The 25,718-nt window shown below is 51.4% G+C and overlaps 1 protein-coding gene across 11 annotated transcripts in view; it reads right to left on the bottom strand.

Moving 5' to 3' along the window:
• The window catches only part of Prkag2 (protein kinase AMP-activated non-catalytic subunit gamma 2), a 241,245-nt gene that overhangs the window by 160,592 nt on the left and 54,935 nt on the right, over window positions 1–25,718 (bottom strand). For 7 of the 11 annotated variants that reach the window (NM_001398879.1, XM_006235951.4, XM_006235949.4 and 4 more), the window contains exons 2-3: window positions 11,376–11,447; window positions 5,582–5,861 (exon numbers count right to left, since the gene is read on the bottom strand). In NM_001398879.1, coding sequence (NP_001385808.1) covers window positions 5,582–5,861; window positions 11,376–11,447 — 352 coding nt within the window. Of the gene's footprint in view, window positions 1–5,555; window positions 5,862–11,375; window positions 11,448–25,718 lie in introns of those variants that run through there. The other 4 variants (XM_063286390.1, XM_063286391.1, XM_039107960.2 and 1 more) reach the window with 2 other exon arrangements.

The raw sequence follows: 25,718 nt of genomic DNA, 5'->3' as shown, positions 1-25,718 counted from the left end.
GAGAAGGGATGTCTCAGCATGGGCCTGCTGAGGCACCCCCTTTCCTCAGGCCTCCATAGAACATACCCCTCTCTTTATCTTTTCATAAACACAACATTCCGGAGCATATCCTTTCTTTATCCTTTTATATGTACAACGGTCCCTGCGGATGTGATTACTTGAGGTGGGATTATTTTAGGGTAGGGCAGCCCTTCCCCTCATGAGACCACTACTCTTTTAAGGAAGGAAGGCACACTTGCAGGGGAGAGGGGCCACACCGCAATGGAGATGGCGTGTTAGTTACACACGGGACGCTGTGCCACAGCACAGGGCAGAACAACGAAAGGTGGGAAATCTTACTTCAGCTCATGGTTTCAAAGGTTCCAGTCAGCCGTGGTGGGGAGGGCCTGAGGTCAAGTTCTTGGAACAGGAGCAGGGAGTGGTGGCTCCTCGCATGAGTCTGGAGGGCATCTAGAACCAGGGCTGGGTTATCATATTCAGAGCCTGAGACCGACTTCTCTCAGCTGAACCCGAAGGGCCCACAGCCTCCCAAGCTACGCTGCCAGCTAGGAAGCAAGTGCCCAGAGTGGGGACATTTCAGATCCAAACTGTCACAGAGATTGGGGTACGGGGGTCTTGGAAGTCGGCCGCAGGCCTGGGACACATCTTCCCCTGGCAGACACATCTATGCATGTTTCGGCCAGCACCTTGATGGCAGCTCTAGATGGCGCGGGTTTGTGTCTGCCCACGGGGTCTATCGTCAAGCCTTAGGCATCCTCACTTTGCTACTCAGGTACACTATGGAAGGAGTCAAGGACACAACCCAGGGGGTTTTTTGGTTGAATCAAACAAACAAGCAAGCCATACATTCACCCGGGAGCTGCGGTATCCCCTCTCTTCCTGAATCCTGAGCTGCGCTGAGTCCTTTTTAAAATCTAGATATGCCAACCCCACCTCCCTCAATAAACTGTCTTCCCTGTTTAAAAATCCAGAAGTGAAGCTATATGCAATGGTGCTTGCCCATGATCCCAGCATGTAGACAGCAGGGGGAATTAGATTATGCTGAGGCTACCCTGGGCTACATAGCTATTTAGAGGCCAACCTGGGCAACATAGGAAGACCTACTTTCAAAAACAAAGCCACAGTAGGGTGACAGCACAAGAATGGGGACCAAAAACAGCTTCAGAAACAAGGCACGACACACCCCAAGGTCCTTTTGTACCGATGTGGGTCAAAGACAACTGGCAGGCAGTACAGGCAGGAAAACTGGGCCATTTCATGATTACTGTCCACTCCAGACAAAAGTGGGGCAGCTGATCCGACGCACAGCTATTCTTGGTAAAGAGACCAGACAGGAAAGCCCTCTCAGGACTCTGGGTAATGAGCAATGCCCTTCTGGCACACCTGCACTGGACACAGGGTGCCATGGGACTGTCCCCAGAAAGCCCCTGTGAACAGGGGGATGAATTCCCGGGCAGTGAGGAGCAATGATGTTTAGGTACTTTAATCCACAAAAGGGTGCCCAAGCCTCAGGGAAAGTTCATCTATGTAGCCTCAAAGCGAGCATCATGCCCGGCCAACTGAAACTGTTCCTTTGGGCGTCCTCTCCAGACCTGCACATTGGTACCTGATGGGTTTAGGGGCTTGACGGTTCACAGGTAACAACAGCAACTGCTCTGGAGAAAGACTTGGTCTGTGAAGTTTCCCCTCATCCCAGGGGCTTCCCGGATGAAGCCAGGTCCCCCCGGTTCGACCCAATCAACTTTCATCTTTTTGTGAAGTCAGAGACATTGTATAACCCTTCCTAGGCCCAATCCACAGCTGCCTAGGAAGATGTGGGGAAGCAGCTTCTTCAGCCCGCCTGGCCTGAGCCTTGTGGAACCTTCTAGAGGACAAAAAGTGGAAGAGGCGCCATGCACTTCTGCACAGAGAGCTAGAAGAGTGATCTGTGACCAGATCTGTGTCTGTGATCCTATCCAATGCTCCTCCAATGGTGGGGAGCTGTGTACCCAGTTTTGGACACACCCTGTAGGGTGCATGTGATTCCAGCTCCATGCTGCCCACAGCTGTCTGTTTTGCTGACTTGGGACAAACCGGTACCCAGGCTTACAGAGCTCATACACTGTGTGGTGTTCGGCTCAGTACGGGCTGCAGGAGTTGGACATAGCACATGGACTGTGACTCACACAAGGCTTCTCAGAGCATGAGAAGGAGCTGAGGTGTCAGCCTCTGTCCCTGCGCCTGGGGCTAGACATCTCAGGAGTGGTTGCTGGAGGGTGAGGTTCTATGCCCCAGTCTGTAACTTGAACTTGAAGTTTGACAGTGCCCCATTCTGGCTATTCCACGTCTCTGCCTTGCCCAGGACCCTAACAAAGGGTGTTGGGGCTCTGAGGAAGTCTCCATGGGAACATAGACCCTTATGTCAGTATTTGGCAGGGGGTGAGACCTGGTCCTTAACAACAGCAGTCTTCATGTGGCATTGGGCCAGTCAGCCAGGTCAGAGCGTGCACTTCTGTGCTCACTGCAACTGCTCCTACACCAATTATGTGTGCTCCTGCACGGAGTACACAACCGAGTGCACCAAGTTCACACCGTTGTCCCCAAGTACACACCCAACTGCACCAAGTTCACACCGTCACGCCCTAAGTACACATCACATGTATGACTTGTGCTAACTCTTCCTGGGTCTCCTAGGTCTGACCTAAGTCACCTCACAGTCAGGGAACCTCATTCATCCGGCGTTCTCCTAGCTCCGCTCACATCCAACATCCTGATGCTGCCTTTGATCCTGAACGCTAGCCTGAGCTGCCTCTGCTCGGACCTCTCTCCCCTGCTTCCTGACAACACCTACCGCCAAGCTCACTTTAAAACAAGCGTTTATCTTTTAAGCTAGGCCTCGTGGCACAGGTCTGTAATCAACTCCCGGGGAAGAAGAGTCAGGACTGCAGGCTGAAAGCCTGTGTGGGCTACACAGTGGGTTCAAGGCCAGCTTTGAGACCCTATCTCAGTTTTTTTTTCTCTCTCTTTTTTTCGGAGCTGGGGACCGAACCCAGGGCCTTGTGCTTGCTAGGCAAGCGCTCTACCGCTGAGCTAAATCCCCAACCCCCCTTTTTTTTTCAGTTTTTTTTGAGACCCTATCTCAAAATGAAAAAGTCAAACAGGGGAGGGGATGGAGCTCAATGGGGGACATTGCTGAGCACAAACAAGGCTCTGGGCTCCAGCTTTGGGACACAACTATTCACACACACACACACACACACACACACACACACACACACACCAGGAATGCCTCAGATCATGTAAAAATTTCCTTCAGCCAGTCCTTTCTAGAATGTTCAGAGGGACTGGGCCTATCACACCTCCCTTTTGGACTCCGGCTCTGGGACTGCATTTCAGGAGGACACGCCACGCAGACCGTGGGACTCTGTCACTGCAGTACTAGAGGCAAACACAGCCTTACTGTGAGTGACCCAGGCATGAGGCCACTCTGCTGAGGTCTGGTCTGCTGGTCCTCCATTTAGAGGGGCCACGTAGGGAGGACATCTGGCCCTCTCCATCTGGAGGTGCAGCCATCCACCTATACAGAATGTGCACAGGTTCTTTCTGAGGTTATTGTCACTGTTGAATGTGTGTGTGATGGGGTGGGGAGGATGCCAGGGAAGTCAGAGGACACTGTGGAGCCCGTTCCCCCTCCCCACATTTATTCAAGTTATCAGGTTGACGGCAAGAATCCAGTGTGTTTTCCTGCTGAGCCACTCGAAGCTCTTTCCCTAGACTACAGCATAATACATTTCAGGTGCAACTGTTCATGTGCCGTGCACATTGCGTTGGGCGTTACAAACAGTCCAGAGTGTTTCTAAGTATATGGACGCGCGCTGGAGAGAGGGCTCAGGAGTGCAGAGTGCCAGTTGTCCTTCCAGCGGATTTGAGGTAGGGAACACCCACATGACAGATGGCAATTGCCTGGGACTCCAGTCCTAGGGGGGACCTTCTCCCGACCTCCTCAGGCACTGCACATACACGGTAGGTAGGCTGACACGACATGCAGGCAAAACGGTCATACCCGCTAAAAAGATTACAAATGCTTTTAAAAGTATATGAAGGGATTACACAGTCTCATGCAAATGCTACGTTATTTCTATATAAGGCATTTGGGCATCTTTGGCTGTTTGGTGTTCATAGTGGATCCTGGAGCCAGCCCCTTACGGAATAGCGAGGGCCAACTGTATGTGAGAGTCGTGGGGTGTGGTCCAGCAACTGCAAGAAGTTCTCTAGGACATTCCAACGGCGGTGCTCACACCTCCTTCTCCTGACTGAGCTATGTGGCTGCAAAGCTACCTCCCGGGGAATGATGGGCGTGAGGAGCACTGCCTCAGTCACCGTGTAGTTTGTGTTTCACAGGCTCTCCGAAGGGCGGAAGAGCTGCCATCCCTGGGACACAGCTTTGGGCTACTAGGAACAATGTCCCACAGACCACTCGTGCATACAAAGCAATAAAGAAAGGGAGCTCCCATAATAACTCCTAATTCGGAAAGGCTGAAGTGTCTGCATAGCAGGTCTCACAAGACAAGAAATGCAAATGCTACTCTTGCAGTGGGAAGTTGCTTTCTGCGCTACAGGCAAACATTCTCAGAAAACTGGGGAAAAGATACGGGCAGGGAGCAAACTAGCTGTCTGTGGTAGTTTCAGTGTGGAATGTCCCTCTCAGGCTCCTGTTTGACCACATGATCCCTGGCTGTGGGGCTGTCTGGGGAAGTTGTAACATCTTTAAGAGGTAGAGCTTCACTGGAGGAAGTGAGTCACTGGGGATATTGGGGGGTGGTTGAGCCTATCTTTTTCTTTTTTTCTTAAAGCTTGGCCCTACTTGCTGTTGGCTCCCGGCTTCCTGTGTATGGACACAATGTCCCCAGCAGCCTCCTGCTTCTCCTCCATGCCTTCCTCACCGGGATAGATATCTCTATAGAACTGTTAGCCAAGCAAACCCTTTCTCCCTTAAATTGCTTCTGCCGGGATACTTCACCACAGCACTGGGAAAGAAACTGAGACACACCTACTTCACAGCTGTCCCTGGCCTTTCTTATGATCAACAGTTGCTCAAGTGACAATATCCATCCTTGGACCTCAAGTAACTTATGAGACGCTCTCGCTCCAACGCTCACACACACTTCCTTCACGTTTCTCCTCCGATCTATCCCGCCTACGTTTCCAGGTGCCCAGAGCACCAGAGAAAAGAACCCAGGACCTTCCATAAACAGCGTCAAAGGCCAGGATCCCAAACAGAGGGCCATACCAGGTAGCCCGCTGGCCACGGGTGCAGACCCACCCCGAGCACTGAAGTGAACATTTATCCTCCCAAAATCAGACTATGAACCTTAGAAAGCTTCCAGTTCATGCCACCGAGATCACCAGGCGTACCATGTGGGATGACTAGTGCAAATGGTAAGCAGCAGGCAGAAACGGACGTCACCGAAAATGAAGACTTGGCTCAACACCAAGACACCAGGAGCTACCCTGTGGCTCTGGTGTCACTTGACCAAGCAGCTATAGGGGAAAGTCTCCCGCAGCCCAGCACCCACCTGAAACCATAGCATCAAAGTCTTACTTTTTCTGGACCGCGAGAAGAACCTGATGCCCCCGGGAGAGGTAGACGGGTTGGAGTTGGGCGAAGACTCTTTGGATGAGGAGCGGAAGATCCCACTGAAGCTCATCCGGCGTGGAGAGCGTGGAGGGGATTCCTGGTAGGAGAACGGGAACACAGTTTTGGGAGAGCCAGGGCTCATCTTGGGCCTCACAGGAGCAGACACAGGGCTGGAGGGCCGGGGCTGGGGGCCCCTGGAGAAGAGTCCTCTGGAAGGGCTGCCTGAGCTAAAGGGACTGTCCACCTGCAGAAAGACAGACAGACAGGTGAGGCCACAATGTGCCAGGCACTCTGAACTCTGCTAGAGCAGACCTATGGTTATTGTCTTTTCTTACGCTCGCTAAGCAGACAGAGAAACAACCCTGTGCCCTTCCACAGAGGTGACAAAGAAATGCTCCAATTGTCAGGCCATGGACGTCCGACCCTGGGCTGGTCAGCTCTGTCCGGGAGCCCCTGGGCACTCTGATTGGCCGTCTGACAGAGCCCTCTAGGGGACTCGAAGGTGAGGGGAGGGTGCCTAGCACCACTCCTGCCTCACTTGATCGCTCTGCCGGGATCCGTTGACTGTTCCCATAATAGCTTTTGTTCCTGAAGCCCTGCCCTTGTCTCTTTCCAGGTCCGATGACTCGCAGTGGCTCTTTGCACCCCTCCCTACACTAGGAGAAAAAGCATGAGCCTCCAAGATCCAGAATGCACACGTGGGCTCGTTGGTGAGGACGCTGGTCGAGGAGGTAGCAGGATTTACTCCACGTTACTGTGGCAGGTGAGTGGCCAAGGTCACTGACAGAAGTCGGGAAAGACATGAGCAAGACCCCAAACTCCACTGATGACTCGAAGCCCCAGCTACAGTCTGAAAGAACTACCGGGCCCCACAGCATTAAGTCATGGCTCCAGCTCATAGCCGTCCAGTATCTGCTGTGTGAATGTATTCGGGGGCTTGCTTTCTGAAGTCTGGGCTCTGACCTCAGCTCTGCCCCTTACTGTGTCAGCGTGGTCCCTGGTCTTACTGTCTCTCTTTCCTTCTCTGTGACAGAAGGACAGTCCTACCCTCAGCTTGTAGGTCTAGCTGGGAGTTCACAGGGACTGATTTGCAGCAATGATATGGTGTGTGGTGACCCCTGGAGTCTGACTACTTAGTTCACTTGTGACACTGGGACCCAAGGGACCTAAGGAGACCCCAAGTCAGCAACAGAAAAGAAAGTAACTGTCATAGGTTCAGAGGACAGTGATCAAACCCTGGAAATGATGAGTGGTGGTAACCAGGGCCCTGGTCCAGAGTGGATGTGTGGACCCACCAGTAGAGGGTGCCCCTGAGAGCCAATATCAGGCATCTCAAAGACTGTTATGCTTGCCAGTGTGGGGATGACCCTTCAGTGACCACCAATTTCCTCTGTGATTGTCCACCTGACCCACAAGGAAGTGTTACACGGAGGTTCGGGACTCACTTGATAACAACTCCTTCCTCAATGGTTTCTGACAATGTGACCAGGATTTTGTAACTGAGTCACTGCCCTAGAAAGAAGTTCAAACCAACTCCCCTCCCACTTACAACGAAGGGCAGTTAGATTCCTTGCCTCTCTCTCCCATTTAGCCACCATCCCGTTTGCCTAGGAGACTCGGGATGACTTCTGAAAATAACTTTTAAGGAAAGAGGTTCTTCAGGTGATAGGCAGACTGCCACCAGGTAAGGAATGGGGAGCCAAGAGACCCTCACCTGCCGTCAAAACCACACATACCGGAAACAGGATTCCCTTAAAGCAAGTGATAAAACGAGCCAGGGTTTGGACCTGAATTTAAGCCCGGCACCATCAGTGTGGATGGATGAGTGACCAGGGCCCCCTGCATCTGTCTCTCCTCTCCTCACTAGGGTTGCTAGACTGCTTCATGGGCTACACAGATGTTGGGCTATGCCACACACAGGAGGAATGTCTAGCATGGTCCATGGTATACATGTCGGCCCAGCAGCATCATTGAGCATTAAAGAGTTCTTGATAGAGGAGAGGAGGAAGGCTGAGTTTTGGGAATGCCTCGGTTATGAGAGTTGTACATGGTACCGAGACATGGCCCCTGGCTGTGGGGGATCAAGGTGGCTCCAGAGGTAGGCAGGCACTGGCTGTCAGGCGAATGTGTGGTCCACCATTCTTCAGCTCTAGATGTCACCATGTCTGACGGCTTTGCCGCTGGCCGGGGGCAGGATGGACATCACAGAGCTGGTGAGTGCTCTAACCTCAAGGCCTGCAGCTTTGCATCACACACATCTAGAACCATTGCGGCAGTGTCCGTGGACTCAAAGGGTCAAGGCCAGGCAGAGGCCCCTGAAGACAAGCCCAGGGCACTCCTCTACGCTGTAGCTATGAGGAGGTGGTGTGCCAGTGTGCAAGAGAAGACAGAGGTAGACAGGGAAGCCGTGGTCCCCAGGAGGACACAGAACAAGGTGAAGCAGTAGCAGGAGGCAGATGAAGGGATGACAGGACAACAAGCCCACCTCCCACAGGGCCTCAGATTGGAGAAGACTCATGTCTGATGGGCAGGGTGGTAGGCAAGGTAGATGAGGCATTCTGGAGCGGGGCTGGAGAAGGAGCCAGGCCTGAGATACAGAGGGCTAATTCATGGTCTACCCAGGAGCTTATACGAGGACTAGAACTAAACGCCATAAAAGACTTGACTCTTTTGGGATTGGCAAGGAGACCTCACTGACTAGAGAAGCCATTCTATATGCAGAATTGCAGGCCCCAGGAGTTAGAAAAGGAAACTTCAGAAAACTTTCTTCTTTCTTCCCCTAAAGATGGCCAAAGAATGGAGGATGCTGGGTCCTGCATGGACTCTCCTACAGAGACCCTGAAGACGGAACCCTTCCCTGACTGTTCTGGATAAGGCTGGCAGGAGACAGCAGACCATGGGCGCCTCTAGAGCCACCAGGGATGATGGGAGCACAGGCTATTAGGCTAGCTGTAGTAAATTGATACTCTGATCAACATAACTGGATGACTGTCTGAGTACGGGTGAGCCTCCCCAGTGTGTGCCCGCTTCTCGGGAGCTAATGGAGAATAGGCACTTGGGCTCCTGAAGGCAGAGTTTCCCACACAGGGAAAATTCCATGCTTGTCAGGAAGCTGAGGCTAGGGACAGCCCCTGCTCTGGTCCTATCTGAGCTTTTCTCTTTACAAAACAGAAGAGGAAGCAGTGGGAGAGGAGCTGAGGAGGCAGCCTAGCGGGGGCTAACTTCAGGACTGACCATGAGGGTTTCAGTTTCGCAAGACAGGGTATCCATGCTCTTGAAGATGGAGGCAGAGACCATAGGTCAGAGGAGCCAGGGAGGCAGCTGGAGAGATCAGGGATGAGTCCAGCTCCTCAGGCTGGAAGAGACGAAGGCGGGAGCACTAAGTTCCCAGGACTCCTCTGTGTGCTGATCTCCAGAAGATCTAAGATCAGTCCTCAGCCAGCAATGGGCAGAGATCAAGTCATGTCCCTGGTTGGTATGTGAGAAGACATGTTCAGAGAGAGACTGTCTATCTAAGGTCACATGGAGACCGCGCGGCAAGGATCGCAGGGTCAACGCACGGAGAGGAAGCCCCGTCGCTTGCTGGGTGTTTGCTGGGCCATTTCCCAGATCCCTCTGATTAGCCCTGGCAGTGTGGCTGGCCACCCCAAGGCGACAGGCAACAGTGATTCTCCTTGGCTAGTTCTGACTCATTAGCTGGATGCCAGAGTCATGCAGTCGGCTGACCAGAGTGCTAGGCAGAGATGGTTACTACGACAAAGGACCACTACCTCTTGAGGACAGGAGACAGTGCGTAGAGAGGAGACACGGGAGTCCCATTTTCTCATTGATGATGTTCTCAGACAGCCCCTTAGGCAGTCAGAGCACCAGTGTGGGATGTGTCCTGCTCTCCCTGACAGGCAGTGCCCCCAGCCTGAGGTGCAGGACATTAAGGTCCAGAGGGGAGCATACTAGACCAGCACCAGGCAACCTGCGCTCAGGCCCAGCTCAGCCGCAAATCAGCCACGAGTGAGGCAGCCTTTTGTTTTTGTTTGCTTGTCTTTATCATCGCGATGAAGTGTCTGCAGCTAAAGGCAGTGTGTGCAAGTATGGCGCCTTGGGACAAGCTGAGGAGCAGAGATGGCGGCGAAGAACATTTCCCATCAGCCCATGGGGCGATGAGACGGCTTCTATTTAAGCCGACTTAGGGAAACGTGTCTTGAACCCTGAGTTCTCAGCTCAGCTCCATAGGCGCCCACACTTGGACAAGCAGACATGGCTGCTGACCCTCACACGGATCGCCTCAGTCATCCGATGTGCTTCCTGAGGGCAGACCCCACCGTGCCCACTGCCCTGTCCTTTTCTGGTCTACCTGGTTCTCTCACTCATGCCCTTCTGCCAGGAAAGCCCAGTAGCGTCCCTGACTCAACTTGGGCCTCTCCCATCACGTCCTCAGAAAGGGCCAGACATACGTAGAAATCTAACTAAAGCCCCCTCAGGTGTTTCTATTTTGAAAAAGATCCACGTCATGAAGAAGTGAGCAGGGTCAGAGGCATGCCCTTCTGGGGCAAAGGAGAAATTGCCTGTGGCCACCCTGTCTCCTCCTTGCTGTTGCCCACAGTAGAGCTCCCTGACAGCTGAGAGACAGTAGCACTGCACTAGTGCCAGGCCCAGAGCAGGGGCTCCCTGGGGTGGGCTCTAGGTTGTAACTAACACCCATGGGAACTTCTAGCTCCTGGCCCCAGCACCCCTCCCCATCACACAGAGCTGCTCAGGTGAGGCCCTGTCCCCCAAGCTGTAACTAGAGATTGCTAATGTGGGAGTGGAATAGTGTCCTACGTCCTGCGGTCCCTGGTCTTCTACAGTGTCTGACGCTGCACTGCCACTGTACGACAGCAACTCCTCCAGTCATTGACCCTCCTGCACAAGGCACAGAGGATGGGTTAGGCCATTTCTGAGCAAGTGTTGTAGGAAGACAAGATTACCTCGGCGATCTTTCCCTCTCAGCTGACTCTTGGTGCTCACCACAGTCTCTCTGGACTTCTGGGGCCAGGGAGATCCCCAGCTCCCTTGGAGCACCTTGGCCTTGGTTCCTAATAGGTTTTCCATGCAGGAAAGGCTATGTGAAACACAGCAGGGCAGAGGACCAGAGGACTCAGCCTGGCTACACTACAGGCTCTGAGCTTGATGGCGCCTGCCAGCCCAGGCCCCAGGCCATTTTCTGACAGCTTTTCTGGCTGGGTCACAATAACTGCTAATAAGGTTGGGTACGGCAGGGCGGGGCAGGGGACTGACTGCCAGGAGAGCCTCATGGGCCTAAACCAATTGGTTGATTCAATTGTATGTGATTCAAATGCTCAGAGAATAAACTCCCTTTTTCCAGGATGGGAACTCCCACCCTAATCTAGGCTGGGGAGCACTGGGCAGCCTCTCAGAGATGCTGCAGCCCCTCCCTGCCCCTGTACTTGTACTGGGGTCAGTGGCTGCCACTTGCCAACTGCAGGGGGAACCTGCAGGCTCCCTTGACATCCTCTTTGATGGCCACTGTGACCCCTCACCTGCCACACCCTGGCTCTGTATGGCTAATAGCCTTGAAGCAGCCAGCAAGGCAAGAGGCATTGCCCTGTGAGGGGAGCTGGCTCAAGCTGGCTCAGCCACAGCCACCACACATGCTGATGTGAGCCCCACACAAGTAAACTCAGAAGGAGGTCTCGGCCTCTGCCTGCTTTGCGGGCTTCTCAGGGGAGGTGGTGAGAAGCTTTGACAAGGGAGGTCTTACCTTCCGAGAAGAATGCTTCTCTGAGTTCTCCACATCTCCATCCAGGAGGGGCATGGCAAAGGAACTCAGGTCCTGGGGGGATGAGAGAGCACAAAGTCAAGGCCATGGACCTTTGGGCTCTGGGAGTGTACCACCTCCCTCTCCACCAGGCCTCCTAAGGTCCAGTCAGTAGGGAGACAGTCATAGGGACACTATAGGAACGAAGTAGTCTACAGACACACCGCTGCCAGACTACGGAAACAATGGAAGTGAGAAGCTGGTGTTTCTTCAGGAATCTCAGCTTCCTGAGGAAAAGGCTTTGTGCCAGCTCTGTCTCCATGAAAGAGGTGTCACATCATTCTGACGAGCTGTCAGACTGCCTTGCAAAACTCCCAGGAGCTGAGACAGTGCTGGGTTAATGCTGGGTGGACTACACCTCAGTCAGTATGACTCAAACCTCTGGCCCTCTATTCAAAATTTGAGTCTGAGAAGATGGCCTTCCAGGGTAAGGGGCAGCGTCACTGGGCCCCTCTGCTCCTCTTTGTAACTCGGCGCACTAAATGAGGACTTCCTGGCTTTCGGACACTGCTTGTCTATTCAGCTGGTATACAGACAGTGTGAGCCTAGGCCAAGGATGCCAGGCCCAGCTGCCCGCCCTGTTGCGCCCGCAGCACGGGGAACGCTTGCTTGTATCTCCATTCCCAAATGTCCAGCGGCAGCCACTCACACCCCCAGCAAGGAAGGAAGACAAAGCCACGGAGTAAAAAGAAAGAGTCAAGGCAGGCAGGCTGAAAGAGCAGTGATTCTGGGGGTGGCTTGGCAATGGCTGACGGACGGGACTTTCTCTGCTGACACGAAACCTGAGGCCTCTTTGAATGGTCCGAGGAAGTGTGTCTTCCGTGGAGGGCAGTGCTGGAGCGATAGATAAAGACAGAGATGGAGATGAAGGGGTGGGGGTTACATTAGCTTCTTTTCCTATTGCTGTGATTAAATTTCCAGACCAAGGCTGTATGGAGAACGAGTTTCTTTTGGCTCACAATTTGGGTACAGTCCACCAGGGAGGCTGAGACAGTGGGAGCTTGAAGCAGCTGGGCCCACACACCCGTAATCAGGAATGGAGGAGGGTCGTTGGATGCAGGTTTCTGCTCAACCTGCTTTCATAATTTTATGCACAGTTCAGAGTACTCACCCAGGGAATGGTCTGCACATAGTAAAGATGGGTCCTTAATTAATCTAATCAAGATCCAATCAAGTAGATAGTTAACACCAATCGTCACAGGACTTTGAAATAGAACGGGAAGGAGTGGGTAGCTGGTGTCACTGAGCCAGAAATAAGGTGGCTGCATGGCTCTGACTCTCCAAAGCTGTTCTTCCTGTGCCCCGAAATTGGCCTTGGAAAATGCCTGCCCACCAGGTGGGCCCTCCTGGCTACCTCAAGTCTATAAAAGCCATCTGTAACACGCCATTTTTGTTTATTAAAAAAATAATTGGAGTAAAATATATACAATAAAAATTATCATCTTGTCTGTGTGTGCGTGTGTGTGCATGTATGTGCATGTGTGTGTGCATGTATGTGCATGTGTGTGTGCATGTGTGTGCATGTGTGTGTGTGTGTGTGTGTGTGTGTGTGTATGTGTGTTGTGCTGGAATGAACCCAGGGTTTTAAATATGCTAAGCAAGCATTGTACCACCAGGCCATCCCCACCCTTCAGCTAACCCTCTGTAAATACACAAGTCAGTGGCCGGTAAGTTACACACATGATTTCACTGCACCACTGTAACTGTCATGACTGTGCTCTGTCAGAAACAGGCAGACACGATCATGTTTTCCTATGAAGTCCACATTTCTGAACAACAATTCAGCTATATCAGTTTGTTGAGTAGTCCCCATTTTCCTTCATAGCTGGCTGAGGCAAACACGCAAAGGTTCTTTTATTTCGATCTTAACTGCTAATGTTAGCTCTCAGCTCACACATTCTGTATCACACAGTAAATATATCTGCGTGTACATACAGTGTTGGTTCAGGAGGCCAAGAGAGTTCAAGGAGTTTCGAAGAGGCTGTGCTGACAGGCAGAAGGAGGCTGACAAGCATACAGAGGGGCAGCAGAGAAAGAAGCTAGAGCGGAGGCGAACCCAGTCTGAACCCAGTGTTTGCAATCCCAGCCAGGCCACAGAGTCAGAGTTGAACCAAGCTGCAGAAGCGAGGTGTGAGATACTGGTCATGGAGCGATGGAGGCAAAATAAAGAACTAGTTCCAGACAGACAGATGGGTAGACTGATGGACGCAGATTTGAGTCGAGTTTATCGGAGCTGAGACCACGTTAAGCTGAAGTCTCAGACAGTTGGGAGTTCTCTGCCCATTATTCATACACACACACTCACACACACCACACACCACACACACACTCACACACACACTCACACACCACACACTCACACACTCACACTCACACACCACACACACCCACCACACACACACCACACACCCACCACACACACACCACACACTCACACACACACACTCACACCCACCACACACACACCACACACACACTCACACATGTGCACACACATACAGGTATGCACGCATGCACTTGTGAGCCTCACCTGGTCAAATGACAGTCAGAGGGAACATACCCCTCTCAGGGGCTGACTGAGGAGGTTACAGCCTTCCTTCAGTCTAATGTGTTGGGTAAGTTCTTATGCCTGGTTTTCCTGAGAGGGTTTTAATACCCTCATGTGCTAAAGTGGACTCAATTTACTTCGATACATCGATAGGGTGGCTATCTTTTTTTACTTTAGGAATATGTCATTTAACAGTCTGCCGTGGGTGGTGCCAGGCAGATGGTGTTGTTTACAGGCCCACCAAGTTGCAGAGTCATTTTCAACCCTCAAAATGGAGTCAATAGCAGCTTGTAAAATGGAGTCTCTCTGGGTGAGGCACTGCCTGAAAACCATTGTTCTGCACAATATGGAGTAACTGAGGGCAGGACACAGACTGATCAAAGCAGAATCTATTTCTAGAACTTTTCATCTAAGAAGAAGAAACTCTTCATCTTCCCTCCCAGGCCCTGGCAGCATCCTCCTATGTTATCCCTCTGAGTCTGACGACTCTGGGGTCTGCAGGAGGGAAGTGGACACTGTCTGTGGCTGGCTTACTGCGGTTAGCGCAGGTCCTCCAGGGCCAGGTGTCAGGCTTTAAGCAGAGCACATCAGACGCGTTGGAATCTCTCTGCTCTTTACAGCCAAATGCTCTCCAGTGCGTGGGAGACCACAGTTTGCTTATTTACTTATTTGCTTCTTTATTAAGTGGCTGGGCACTTGGGGCCCCCAGCCCTTGGCTCACTCCCGATCCACAAATTGAAATCCAGACCCCCAAGACTTCAGAAAGGATCCGTGCTTGGAAGTTGGCTCTTTGCAGATGTAATTAAGTTGAGGCAAGGTGATTAGTATCCAACGGGACAGGTATACAAGAAGACGTCAGGAGATGGACACACACACGGATGAACACAGGAGGACACAGGCAGAAAGGCTCTAGCTAGGAACCGAGAAGGGAGAGTGTGAGAGGAAGAGGCCTACACCTTGACCTTAGACTGACCTCCAGATCTGTGGGTAAATGAGTTACACGTTGTTGTGACAGACCGACAAACTCAGAGACCAGCCCGAGAAGGTCTCTGCATGGACTTGCTTTTGGTTCTGTCTTGGTGTGTGCAGAGAAGCAGAATCGCTGGGCACTAGGTGGGTCCATGCTGCTACAGCACACCAGCGTGTCGTTTGCTACAGCGTTGGGAGTGGTGTACTCTCCCATCAACTGTGCACAAATTTCAATTTCCCCACATTTCCTTCATCCATGTATGTGTGTAGGTCTGTATGCATGCATGTGTTTATCATCTATCATCTATCCATCCATCTGCCTGTCCGTCTGTCCATCCATCCATCCACCCACCCACCCATCCACCCACCCACCCATCCACCCACCCACCTACCCATCTACCCACCCACCCATCCACCCACCCACCCATCCACCCACCCATCCATCTACCCATCCACCACCCATCCATCCACCCACCCACCCATCCACCCACCCACCTACCCATCTACCCACCCACCCATCCACCCACCCACCCATCCACCCACCCACCTATCTATCTACCCATCCACCACCCACCCATCCATCTACCCATCCATCCACCCACCCATCCACCCACCCACCTATCTATCTACCCATCCACCACCCACCCATCCACCACCCACCCATCCATCTACCCATCCACCACCCACCCATCCACCCACCCACCCATCTACCCATCCACCACCCACCCATCTACCCATTACCCACCCACTCACCTACCCATCTGTCCATCCATCCACCCACCCGTCCACCCACCCAGCCCCTGTCTCCCTCCCTCCCTCCCTCCCCTGTCTATCTCATAGTCCTAGGGGCTGAGTCCTCAGCCTTGTGTATCCACCCTGAGTTCTGTCCCCACATCCTGACCACTCTATGTAATCTTCTATTGTCTTGTTCATAGCAGCCATCCCACGAGGCATGAGGCTCTCTGTACCACTTGTTTGCACTTCCCTGGAGCCTTGCAGCTTTGGCTTGCTGCTGGGTCATTTGCTAGTCTCAGGGAAGAGGTCTCTTCAGGTCCTTTGCCCATGCTTACACAATTGGGTTATCTGTTGTTGGGCTATAGGAATTCTGGACCTTACATCCTGGACCTTAACCCACGGGCTGTGCCTGGGGGTGCAGAGACGTCTTTAATCTGATTTAGTTGCTTTAGCGACTTTCCCTTCTGCCTCCTCTCCTTATAGTGTTGTATCCAAGAAGTCACAGTCAAATCGGGAACCCTGAGGCTCTTCCCAGACACTGTTCATATTAAAGTTCATTTAGGCTTCTGATTCTTTATGAATTATTTTTAATATTGTATCAAGTAACTGTGTCGCTTTGTCCTTTTGCAAGTGGGCACCCGGTCTCTCCAGTTGTTTGATGAAAATATGGCCCTTTCTTCGTTGAAATGTCTTGGCACACTTGCCAAAGTCTACTGCAGGGTAGAGGGAAGGCTCAGTGGGTAAAGGTGCTTGCGGCAAAGCCCGGTGGTCTGGCTTGATCCCTGGAACCCAATAGTAAGGGAGAGATCTGATTCCTGCAAATTGGCCTCTGGCCTCCACATGTGCCCTGTGGTATTGCACACAAACACACAAACTAAATAAATAAACGTGGTGCAAGAAATGTGAGCTGATCATGTCTTAGGGTTCTAATGCCGTGATGAAACACCATGACCAAAAGGACTTGCGTATGAAAGGGTTTGCTCATCTTAAGGTTATTCCCATCACCAGGAAAGTCAGGACAGGAACTCACACAGAGCAGGGCCCTGGAGGCAGGAGCTGAGGCAGAGGCCGTGGAGGGGTGCTGCCTGCTGGATTGCTCCACATGGCTTGCCCAGCCTGCTTTCTCATAGAACCCAGAACCACCAGATCAGGGTTGGCACCATTCACCATGGGCTGGGCCCCTCCAGAATCAATCAGAATAATTAAGAAAATGCCTTACAGGCTTGCCTACAGCCAGGCCTTGTGACAGCATTTTCTCAGTTAAGGGTTCCCTCCTCTCAGACCACTCTAGCTTGTGTTGACATAAACCGGTCAGCACAGATCATAAACATGAGAATTTATTCCTGGGTTCTCTCTTTAGCTCCGTCCGTCCATATGTCTGGATTCTGGCTGTTTTGTTTAGTCTTGTTACTTTATGCTAGGATCACACGTTTTAGACACCCTCACCTTTGTGTACTGAGTTTGATACCTGACAACGAGAAGCCTCTAACTTCGTCCACGTGTGAACTCATCGTTGCTTCAGATTCATTGAGATACCATGTTTATTTCAACACTGATTTTCATATTTTTGGGAAAGTTGGGAGAGTTGTTGAGATACGGACATGGGCTGTATCGGATCTGTAGGCTGCTCTCAAGTGGTCTGGCCGCACGCCAGCCCATGGGCGTGGGTGGACTCCTAGTTAGTTGTCTTCTTGTATTTCCTTCCGTTTCTGCATAACCCTCCCTCCCTTCCTCCTTCCTCAATGCATTTTCTCCTCTTCCTGCAGCTGGGGTCCAGTCTGCACCTTCCCTCACCCAGCCCTCCCCTGGTGAGTTAACTGCTCTCACATTTCCACCTCCCATCTCAACCCACCTCCCAGGCCCTGCTTTTGGGAAAAGCGCTTCTGAGGTTGTGAGTGAGCCCTGCCTCGGGCACGAGGGGCTCTGCCCGGGCACTGCAACATCACCTGACAGCCTGGGTCCTTCCACAGCCATCACTGGATGGTTGTAGAGTACAGCGGAAGCATTGACCAGCCTGTGCCTTGTGGGCTCCCCAGCTCCCTGCTGTGGCTGTCTGAGGCAGCCATGGGAAAGCTCTCACCCTGGCCCTGAGGCTCCCATCCAGGCCGCACAGATCCACTGCCTAGGCCTCATGTGCTCTTCGTCCTGACCCTTCCTCAGCCATGGCCAGCGTGGACATTTGTGATTTCCCCAACCCCAACAAAGTGCTGTACGCATCATGCCTGGAGTGTGTTTCACTGCCTCAGACTCCAGCCAAGGTCACTCTCCCGCAGCCTCCCAAGCACGCCCAGGGTGCCGATTGGAGCTTATTTCAGCTATTAGGAATAGAGCCGCTCCACCTCCCTAGTCCTTAGCACAGGCCTGGGCACAGTGTAAATGGCCAAGGCCTGCTGCCCCCTTCCAGTGTTGCTGCCCTTTTCCATCCTCTGGGCCGGCTCTGCTTTTCCTGTCTACCCCACCCTTAAATACTGATCTGCACAATGAACTCCTCCTACATATCAGCAAAGCCTCATTTGGATTCCCTCCCTGGCCTGTTCTCTGATACAGAGCTAACTTCTCTCTTATCTGTGTCTCTGATGCTTCAGATGGGTCTTAATTATGGGACACAATGGCTCTGAACTGAAGTCACCAGTTTATTTCTAGAACTTTGAGTCTGTCAAGGACAAGGGGAAAGCCACTCACTTTGTCACTGTCTGTGTCACGCTGTGGCAGGCAGCTGGCTCCTAATGTGTTTGAATTAAGTCCTGACCCAGCACCCCACCAGTGTGTTTCTCCACACCCAGCACAGCCAGTGTGGACAGGCCCTTGTGCTTGTAGGTCACTTGTGTGTGTGTGTGTGTGTGTGTGTGTGTATCTGTGTGTATGTGAGTATGTGTCTGTGTGTATGACTATGTATGTGTGAGTGTGTGTCTGCGTGTCTGTGAGTATGTGACTGTGTGTGTGTGTGTGAGTATGTGACTGTGTGTGTGAGTGTGTATGTGTGAGTGTGTGACTGTGTGTGTATGTGTGTAAGCATGTGTATGAGTGTCTGTGTGTGTGAGTGTATGACTGTGTATGTGTGAGTATGTGAGTGTCTGTGTGTGTGACTGTGTGTGAGTGTGTGAGTGTGTATGTGTGTAAGCATGTGTGTGAGTGTATGACTATGTGTATATGTGAGTGTGTGAGTGTCTGTGTGTGATTGTGTGTATGTGTGTGTGACTGTGTGTATGTGAGTGTGAGTGTGTAAGTATGTATGTGTGTAAGCATGTGTGTGAGTGTGTGACTGTGTGTGAGTGTGTGACTGTGTGTGTGTCTGTGTGTGTGTGGTTGTGTGTGTGTATGTATGAGAGAGTGTGTGTATGAGTGTGTGTGTGTGTGTGTGTGTGTGTGTGTGTGTGTGTGTGCTGACTCTCTCCTTGCTGTTTTCAATGAGCAATAGTCATCTCTGGCTTCTATCATTTTCTCAGTAGCTGCTGTTTCCCAGGAAAAAGCCTGCCCCAAACTACGCTTGTTCCTTGAATGACCATCCTAAGAAGCTGAATGCTTTAGCGTCAGAGGCAAAGAGGCTTGGGTCCTGACAACAAGATGTTCTGTACAGAATCGGGACCACAATCAAGTGTTGCTTGCAGTAGTATGAGCTCATGTTAGAATCTGATCAAGCCAACCATAGCTCCTTGGCTGCTTGGTCAAGCCACCCACCAGGGAAGTCCCCTGGCACTGATGACTGACTGGCTTTGCTGGAAGACTCCCATGTTCCACATTCCAAGACACTAATCTGGGCTCTCATCTCTGTGTTCATCAAGATACTGTGCACCTTAGGGGACTTAGTGGAAAAATCTTTCTCTGCAACTATGGAAATGGGCCCCTCAGCTCCTAGAACAGTGAGGCCCTGGCTTCTCCGTTCAGCCAACCTTGCAGGTGTCTAGGGTTCCTAGAGCTTGCCCTGTGCACACAGTGTGAGTTCTAGCTCTACCTGAGGCCTCAAGTTGTCTGTCTGCCACTGACCCCAAACTTTCTGCAGCAAAGGCAGCGTCCTAGGCTGCATAGAGACAGTAAGGTGTGGGAAGGGAGATGCTAGCTAGAGACAGCCTTGGCAATGGGGCATGCACCAGCTGCATGGAATGTATTAGACCGAGACTACCTGGTCTGGTGATGGCCGTCTAGGTCTCTGGAGAAACTCAACTTCCAGGATTTGGATGGCTAAAGTCACCTATTAGGAACCAGGAAACCCCTGAAATGTAAACCAGCTTTAAAATCAGGTCACTGGATTTCCCAGCCTCAGCTGTCTTTAGAAAATACAGACAAAGCCAAGCCTACCACGAAAAAGTGAGGCTTAAAAGACAGTGCCATTTAAAAAGGTGGTGTGTGTGTGTGTGTGTGTGTGTGTGTGTGTGTGTGCATGTGTATACATGTGCATATGCTCACATACATGTACACACGCTTGTAGAGGTCAGAGGACACTCTGGGTGTCATTCCTCACATGCCTCTACCTTGTGTTTTGAGACTGGTCTCTCAGTGGGATGGAGCTCACTGAGTAGGCTAGGCTGACTAGCCAGAGAGCCCCAGAGGCATAGACGTGTCTCTGCCTGTGGCGCTGCGGTCATACCTCACTTTCACAGCGCTTACCTATGTTAGTGAGCTGGTGCCTGACCAGAAACCTCATCCCCAGTGACGAGAGTCAACGGCATGAGAAGGCTTTGCTATTGCACACTGTTGAGAAGACATCAATATCTACCAGCTACAAATCCCGTGCCCGCCGGCGACTGCCTGCAGGAGTAACAATGGCACAGCTGTTGTGTTAGTTCCAACTACTTTTAGAATGGACTTAAGGGCCACGCCGTGAGAGGGGACCCACGCCTGACACTGCTAAAGCAGCCAAGAACCTGAGGCCAGATCAGTCACGGGCTTCAGAGAAAACCTAACACTCTTGCTCTGCTTAAGGAACTGAGCAGTGAGATGACTCCCAACGCCATACTCCTCTATCCGGGACCAGTGCCTTGCCCAGCCCTCATCAGAGAAGCTGCTTCTTGAGATAGATGAGGACTGACACAGAGACTCGCGGCTGGACAGAGTGAGCGGCGCGAGAGGCTTCGGTCCACTCAGTCCTAAGTGGGATGGATGCCTCCATCAGAGCCCTGCCCTCGGGCTTCAGAGATGACTGCAGAGGCAGAGAGGGCAGAAAGATTCTGAGAGCAGAGGGGGCAATGACTACAGAATATATTGTGTGAAAAACTGATTAAAAATAAATAAGTAAATTAAATAAGTAAATAAAATCCACAGAGTGGGCAGTAAGTAAAAGCAATAAGATATAAGGATAAGAATATAAATTAATAAATTAATAAAGATAAATAATAAACCATAAACAGCTCCTCACTGCACTGGCTTTTACACGGATTCTGAGGTCCCTGGGCTTGTTTGGCAAATATGCTATCAACTGAGCCAATCTCCCCAGACCAAGTTTCTGTTCTGTTTTGAATCCGAGTCTTGAGTATGTCAGGCTCTCCTCAAACTTATGTACTGAACACTAGCCTGGACCTCCTCATCCTCCTCACACTACCCCCAGATTCTAGGATTACAGGTGTGTATGGCTACACCCAGCTGCATGCTAAGTCTCTCAGCTGTCCCTCAGCAGGTCCGTACAGCAACAACACAAGTAGGAAGGCCGGTGGCATCATCCCAGTCTACAGATCAAAATGCGGTAGGTGAGAGAGGTTTAAGCCACCTGCCCAACACTAGATACAGGACAGCAGCGGGTTCTTCCACAGAACTCCACCTGCTTATAGTTCAGAGACCCTTACAATAGACTCACGCACCTCCTTGGGCGAATGTTCCGGAAACAGAGGCTGACAAAGGGTCAGAGGCTTTGAGGACATGGAGTTCTCACCCAGGATACCTTACCCTCAGAAGAGAGGGCACGAAGATTTGTGCAACACTGGAGATTTGCTCCTAAAGGGGGTTGTGAGACAGACTTTCTTTTAAGCTCTTCTTTGTAACTAAAAGTAACAGAATCTGTTTCAAAGTACAGAAAGATACAAACACCCCAGCCCAGCGGAAGCCATCACTCCACACTTCAGTACTGTTTTGCATAATTCTCCACCTGGAGACCCTACCTCAGCCTCCCGATCTCTTATCTCAGTATTTCCCCATGAGATAAACTGCCTTGGAAATGCTTACTCATGGATTCTTACAGGCTGGGGTGGGCTGCTCTCCCAATTCAGCTCTGGCCATAGATGCTGGGGAAGAGACCTGATTTGACTTGCGTGCCTGCCTTTACAGGATTCCACTGTTGTTGCAGCTGGAACACCCCAGAAAGAGCTGACAAAGCTGCAGACGCAGGACCAACAGAACAGCTGCCAGGGTCCCCTGCCTCCAAAGGCCACAGGGTCGGAGATGTCAGGGTCACAGTACAAAACTCAGGTTAGAATCCGACAGGGTTGGGAATACATTTGGGATCACTTTTATTCTCCACCCTGCTGAGCAGACCTAAGGACCCAAGCACCCGGTGAGGCTAGCCTGGGCTATGAGCCAAGGATCCCATGCTGCCCCAGGGGCAGAGAGGAAAGGCTCTGCTCCCTATTTACTCCCTGGGGATCCTGGACATACCCCCACTGTGGTTTTCCTTTCCGTCTGACAAATGAAAGGGTTTAAGAAGATAATTTTGGCTTTCATGGTCTGTTTTCAACTGGACAACGAGAGTGTTCAGGAGCCCTGCAAGATTCCAAACAAAGCCACAGAGTATCTGAGCCACAGAACTTGTTTCCTATACCAGACTGCACCGTCAGGCTTTTCGTACCTGCCCTCTGAGCACAGGGTGAAGGTGCTGCTTCCAGGATGCTCCACAGTGGATGTGTTAGCATAGGTGTTAGCATACTTACGCTCCTGGCTTCCCAGCTCTCTATGCCTTTGGATCCACGTCATAATCAAGCCCTGACTTTCTTGACTGACCTAAGGCCCCCATCCTAAGGACCTGGGTGCCAGTGCAGACCCAGCACAGTGCTAGGGGATGCTTGCTATGACCCTTATCATGGCCTCCTGGGGAATTCCATCTGGACTTCCTCTTCCTAGACACCTTTCCTACCCAGAGTCATGGAATCTCTTACCGCATCCAAATCTAAGATGCCATTATGGTTTGAGCCTCCCTCTACCGGCCCTGGCCCTGGCAAACCCTTCAGGTGGGAGGAGGCTGCACTCGGGTCAGTCTTAGGCAACCCCTGAAAACCACCAAATGGTGGTTCTTGGTACTGATGGGTGGAGGGTGAAGGCCAGAGCCATGGTCAATTGGAGTCTTTGAAAAACTCTGTTATATAACTGCTCTCAGAAGGACAAGGAACAAATGTGGAGTTACTTGGACTTGGTAACAGAGGGACAGTAGCAAACAAGGGAGAGAGCTTGACCAAGGGTGTTGGATTGGGACCCGTTCTGACGGTAGTCCAAGGATCTCATGATGCCAAACCCATACCAACCCACTCGCCTGCACACAGTTTCCTTCCCCATCACCAGACCTGACGGACACCTGGATGTAAGGAGACTCGTTGCCCTGGTATCCCCAGTTCCTTAGTGGCTTCTCTAATATGACAGCTGGACCAAACAATAAACTCCTTTTGTTTCTTTCTTTCTTTGAGAAAGACTCTTGCTAGACAGCCCAGACTGATCCCCCTGCATCAGCTCCTGAGTGCTGGAAGTTCAGACATGCGTCACCGTAGCTGGCTTCCCCTCCCAGTGCTCACTCCCTTTCTTCTGTTAGTTACTTCTCTTGACATGTCACCAAGTTCCTTACAGAAGGAAGGGTTTGCTCTGCCTCGCAGTCCGAGGACACAGTCCATCCTAGTGGGGAAGCAGTGGGGTCAGGTGCTTGAGGCAACTGGTCACATCCAGGGTCAGAAAGCAGGAGAGATGGGCAGCACGGTTAGGGGGCATCTTCCTATCTCAGTTAACCTATCTAGAAGTTGGCCGCATAGACAAGCCTAGAGGTTCGTCTCCAAGGTCGTGTTAAGAAGACACTCATGGGGTTGGGGATTTAGCTCAGTGGTAGAGCGCTTGCCTAGCAAGCGCAAGGCCCTGGGTTCGGTCCCCAGCTCCGAAAAAAAGAAAAGAAAAAAAAAAAAGAAGACACTCATGATTGGTCATCACAATCCTGAAATGATCGATTGGTCAGAGTCCTGAAGCCTCACTGCTGGGATTTCCCATCTTCTCCCTCATAACCAACCCCCATCCCCTGCTAACACTCCACATGCAGGAAGCCATTTTACTCCCCAAGAGCCTCCACTTTCAAGGCTTCAAATCCTCTACACAAGGTGGTCGCTGTGAAAATGGCATAGGCCGTGGCAGAGGCCACAAGCATCCTTATAATCCTTATAATGCAAGGCTAGCCTGGTGTCCAAGGCTGCACAGTGCAAAGGGGACTATTGGATCAAACGGGTTGTGGAAGCCAGAATGGTCTCTCCTCTCCGTCTGAGCCTGTAGGCTGCTGTAAAAAATAGATGATGTAAAATATTATCTTTCCTCCTCCCTTCCAAGCACCCAGAAGTCTCACATTGAACCCTCTGAATAAAAGGCTATTGTTAAACATATTGTATAATCAATATATTACTATGTGATTACATACTCCTTAATATAAGTATAAAACAGCCTTTAATACGGAAGACATGTTTGATATATATCTAACTCCTTTCTATGTATCTCTGTCTATCCACTCATCCTTCTGTCCTTCTTCTTTTGGAGGTCGTGCCTCTGCAGCGTTAAAGTCCCATCCTTAACCTGGTGGAGCACAGTGGAGCCCTAGGACGGCGGTGTTCACCATCTGAAGGCTCTTGGTCTCCCTGTCTTGAGAAGATACCTCAGCTGCCGGGCAGACACCGCATCTGCAGTCAGCCCTTTTCGGAGAACCAGTGTAATGTGCAAATGGTTGGGTGAGGGGACAAAGGCAGATGGGTGACGGTGCATGTCTTGGAGTACACACACACACACACACACACACACACACACACACACACACACCGGAAGCAGTCAATGAATGACTATGGAAGGACATTTACTGTATGTAAAGGAAGCTCCCAGCTTCTCCTCTGTGCCCAACCTGTAAAATAGGAGGCGGGAGACATGTAAATCCCGCCCTGCATCTTAGCGCATAGCAATGTAATGGAGTACACCTTCCTTCCTTCATACGCCACACCAGTCAGTGGGCAACAAGGGTTACCACTTCCTCCTCACCTCAGGCCTGTCCACACTTCCAGACACAGGAAGCGCCTGAAAGGACGGTCTTCTTATTTGACAAATGGGCGCTTGGACCATGCTAATATGAGTTCATGTAAGAGGAGGACGAGAAGGCAGACAACAGCTCAAGACACTCTGACAAGGGAATTGTGTCCTAATGGGTGGCTCAGGCCCTCTGCAGCAATTACAGGCAGGCAAGCCAGTGGCAAGATGGTCTTTAATTGCCAGGGCCTTTTCAGCTCTGACAGTCCATGATTTCACTAAGATCAGGTTTTGTTTGTTTTGTTTTGTTTTGTTTTGTTTTGTTTTGTTTTGTTTTAAGGCCAGAGCTGGGACTCTTGAAAGGACTTACTCACTTTCAAAAAGGCAGCAGCCAGCCAAGGCTGTGCCCACTTTAGAGTCAGACCTTTGTGGTCACCATGAGTGCCCCTCCAGAAGCTGGCACCTCATGCTACAGTCTGCAGGCTGGCCCTGGCTTTAAAGGAGAACCTCAGTGGTGGGAAACACGACATGCTGCCAGGCCTGTCCCTGTGTACAAATCCAGCAGGGCCTGGGGGGGGAATGAAGTTCTGCAAACCTCTTCTCTGCCCATCCTGGGGCTCCCACAAGTTAAACCCAGCTCATTCCGGAAGGTGAGTCAAACTAAAACTGTGCTTGAGAAGATTTTAATAAGGTCCTGTATAACTCCAAGACACATACTTCTATACAGGAGAGGATCCCCTGCAGGAGAAGACACTTCTAAACAGGAGTTTGGGGAGCCCCCTCACCTCTTCTCTCCTGAAATGAATGATGTGGGGCTCTGAGACACGGCCTCAAAACTCAAGTCCAGTGCGTTTCCAACT

The sequence above is a fragment of the Rattus norvegicus genome, chromosome 4, assembly GCF_036323735.1.
Source record: "Rattus norvegicus strain BN/NHsdMcwi chromosome 4, GRCr8, whole genome shotgun sequence".
NCBI lineage: Eukaryota > Metazoa > Chordata > Mammalia > Rodentia > Muridae > Rattus > Rattus norvegicus.
The sequence above is the reverse complement of the archived record's forward strand: the minus strand, read 5'-3'. Positions and strand labels throughout refer to the sequence as shown.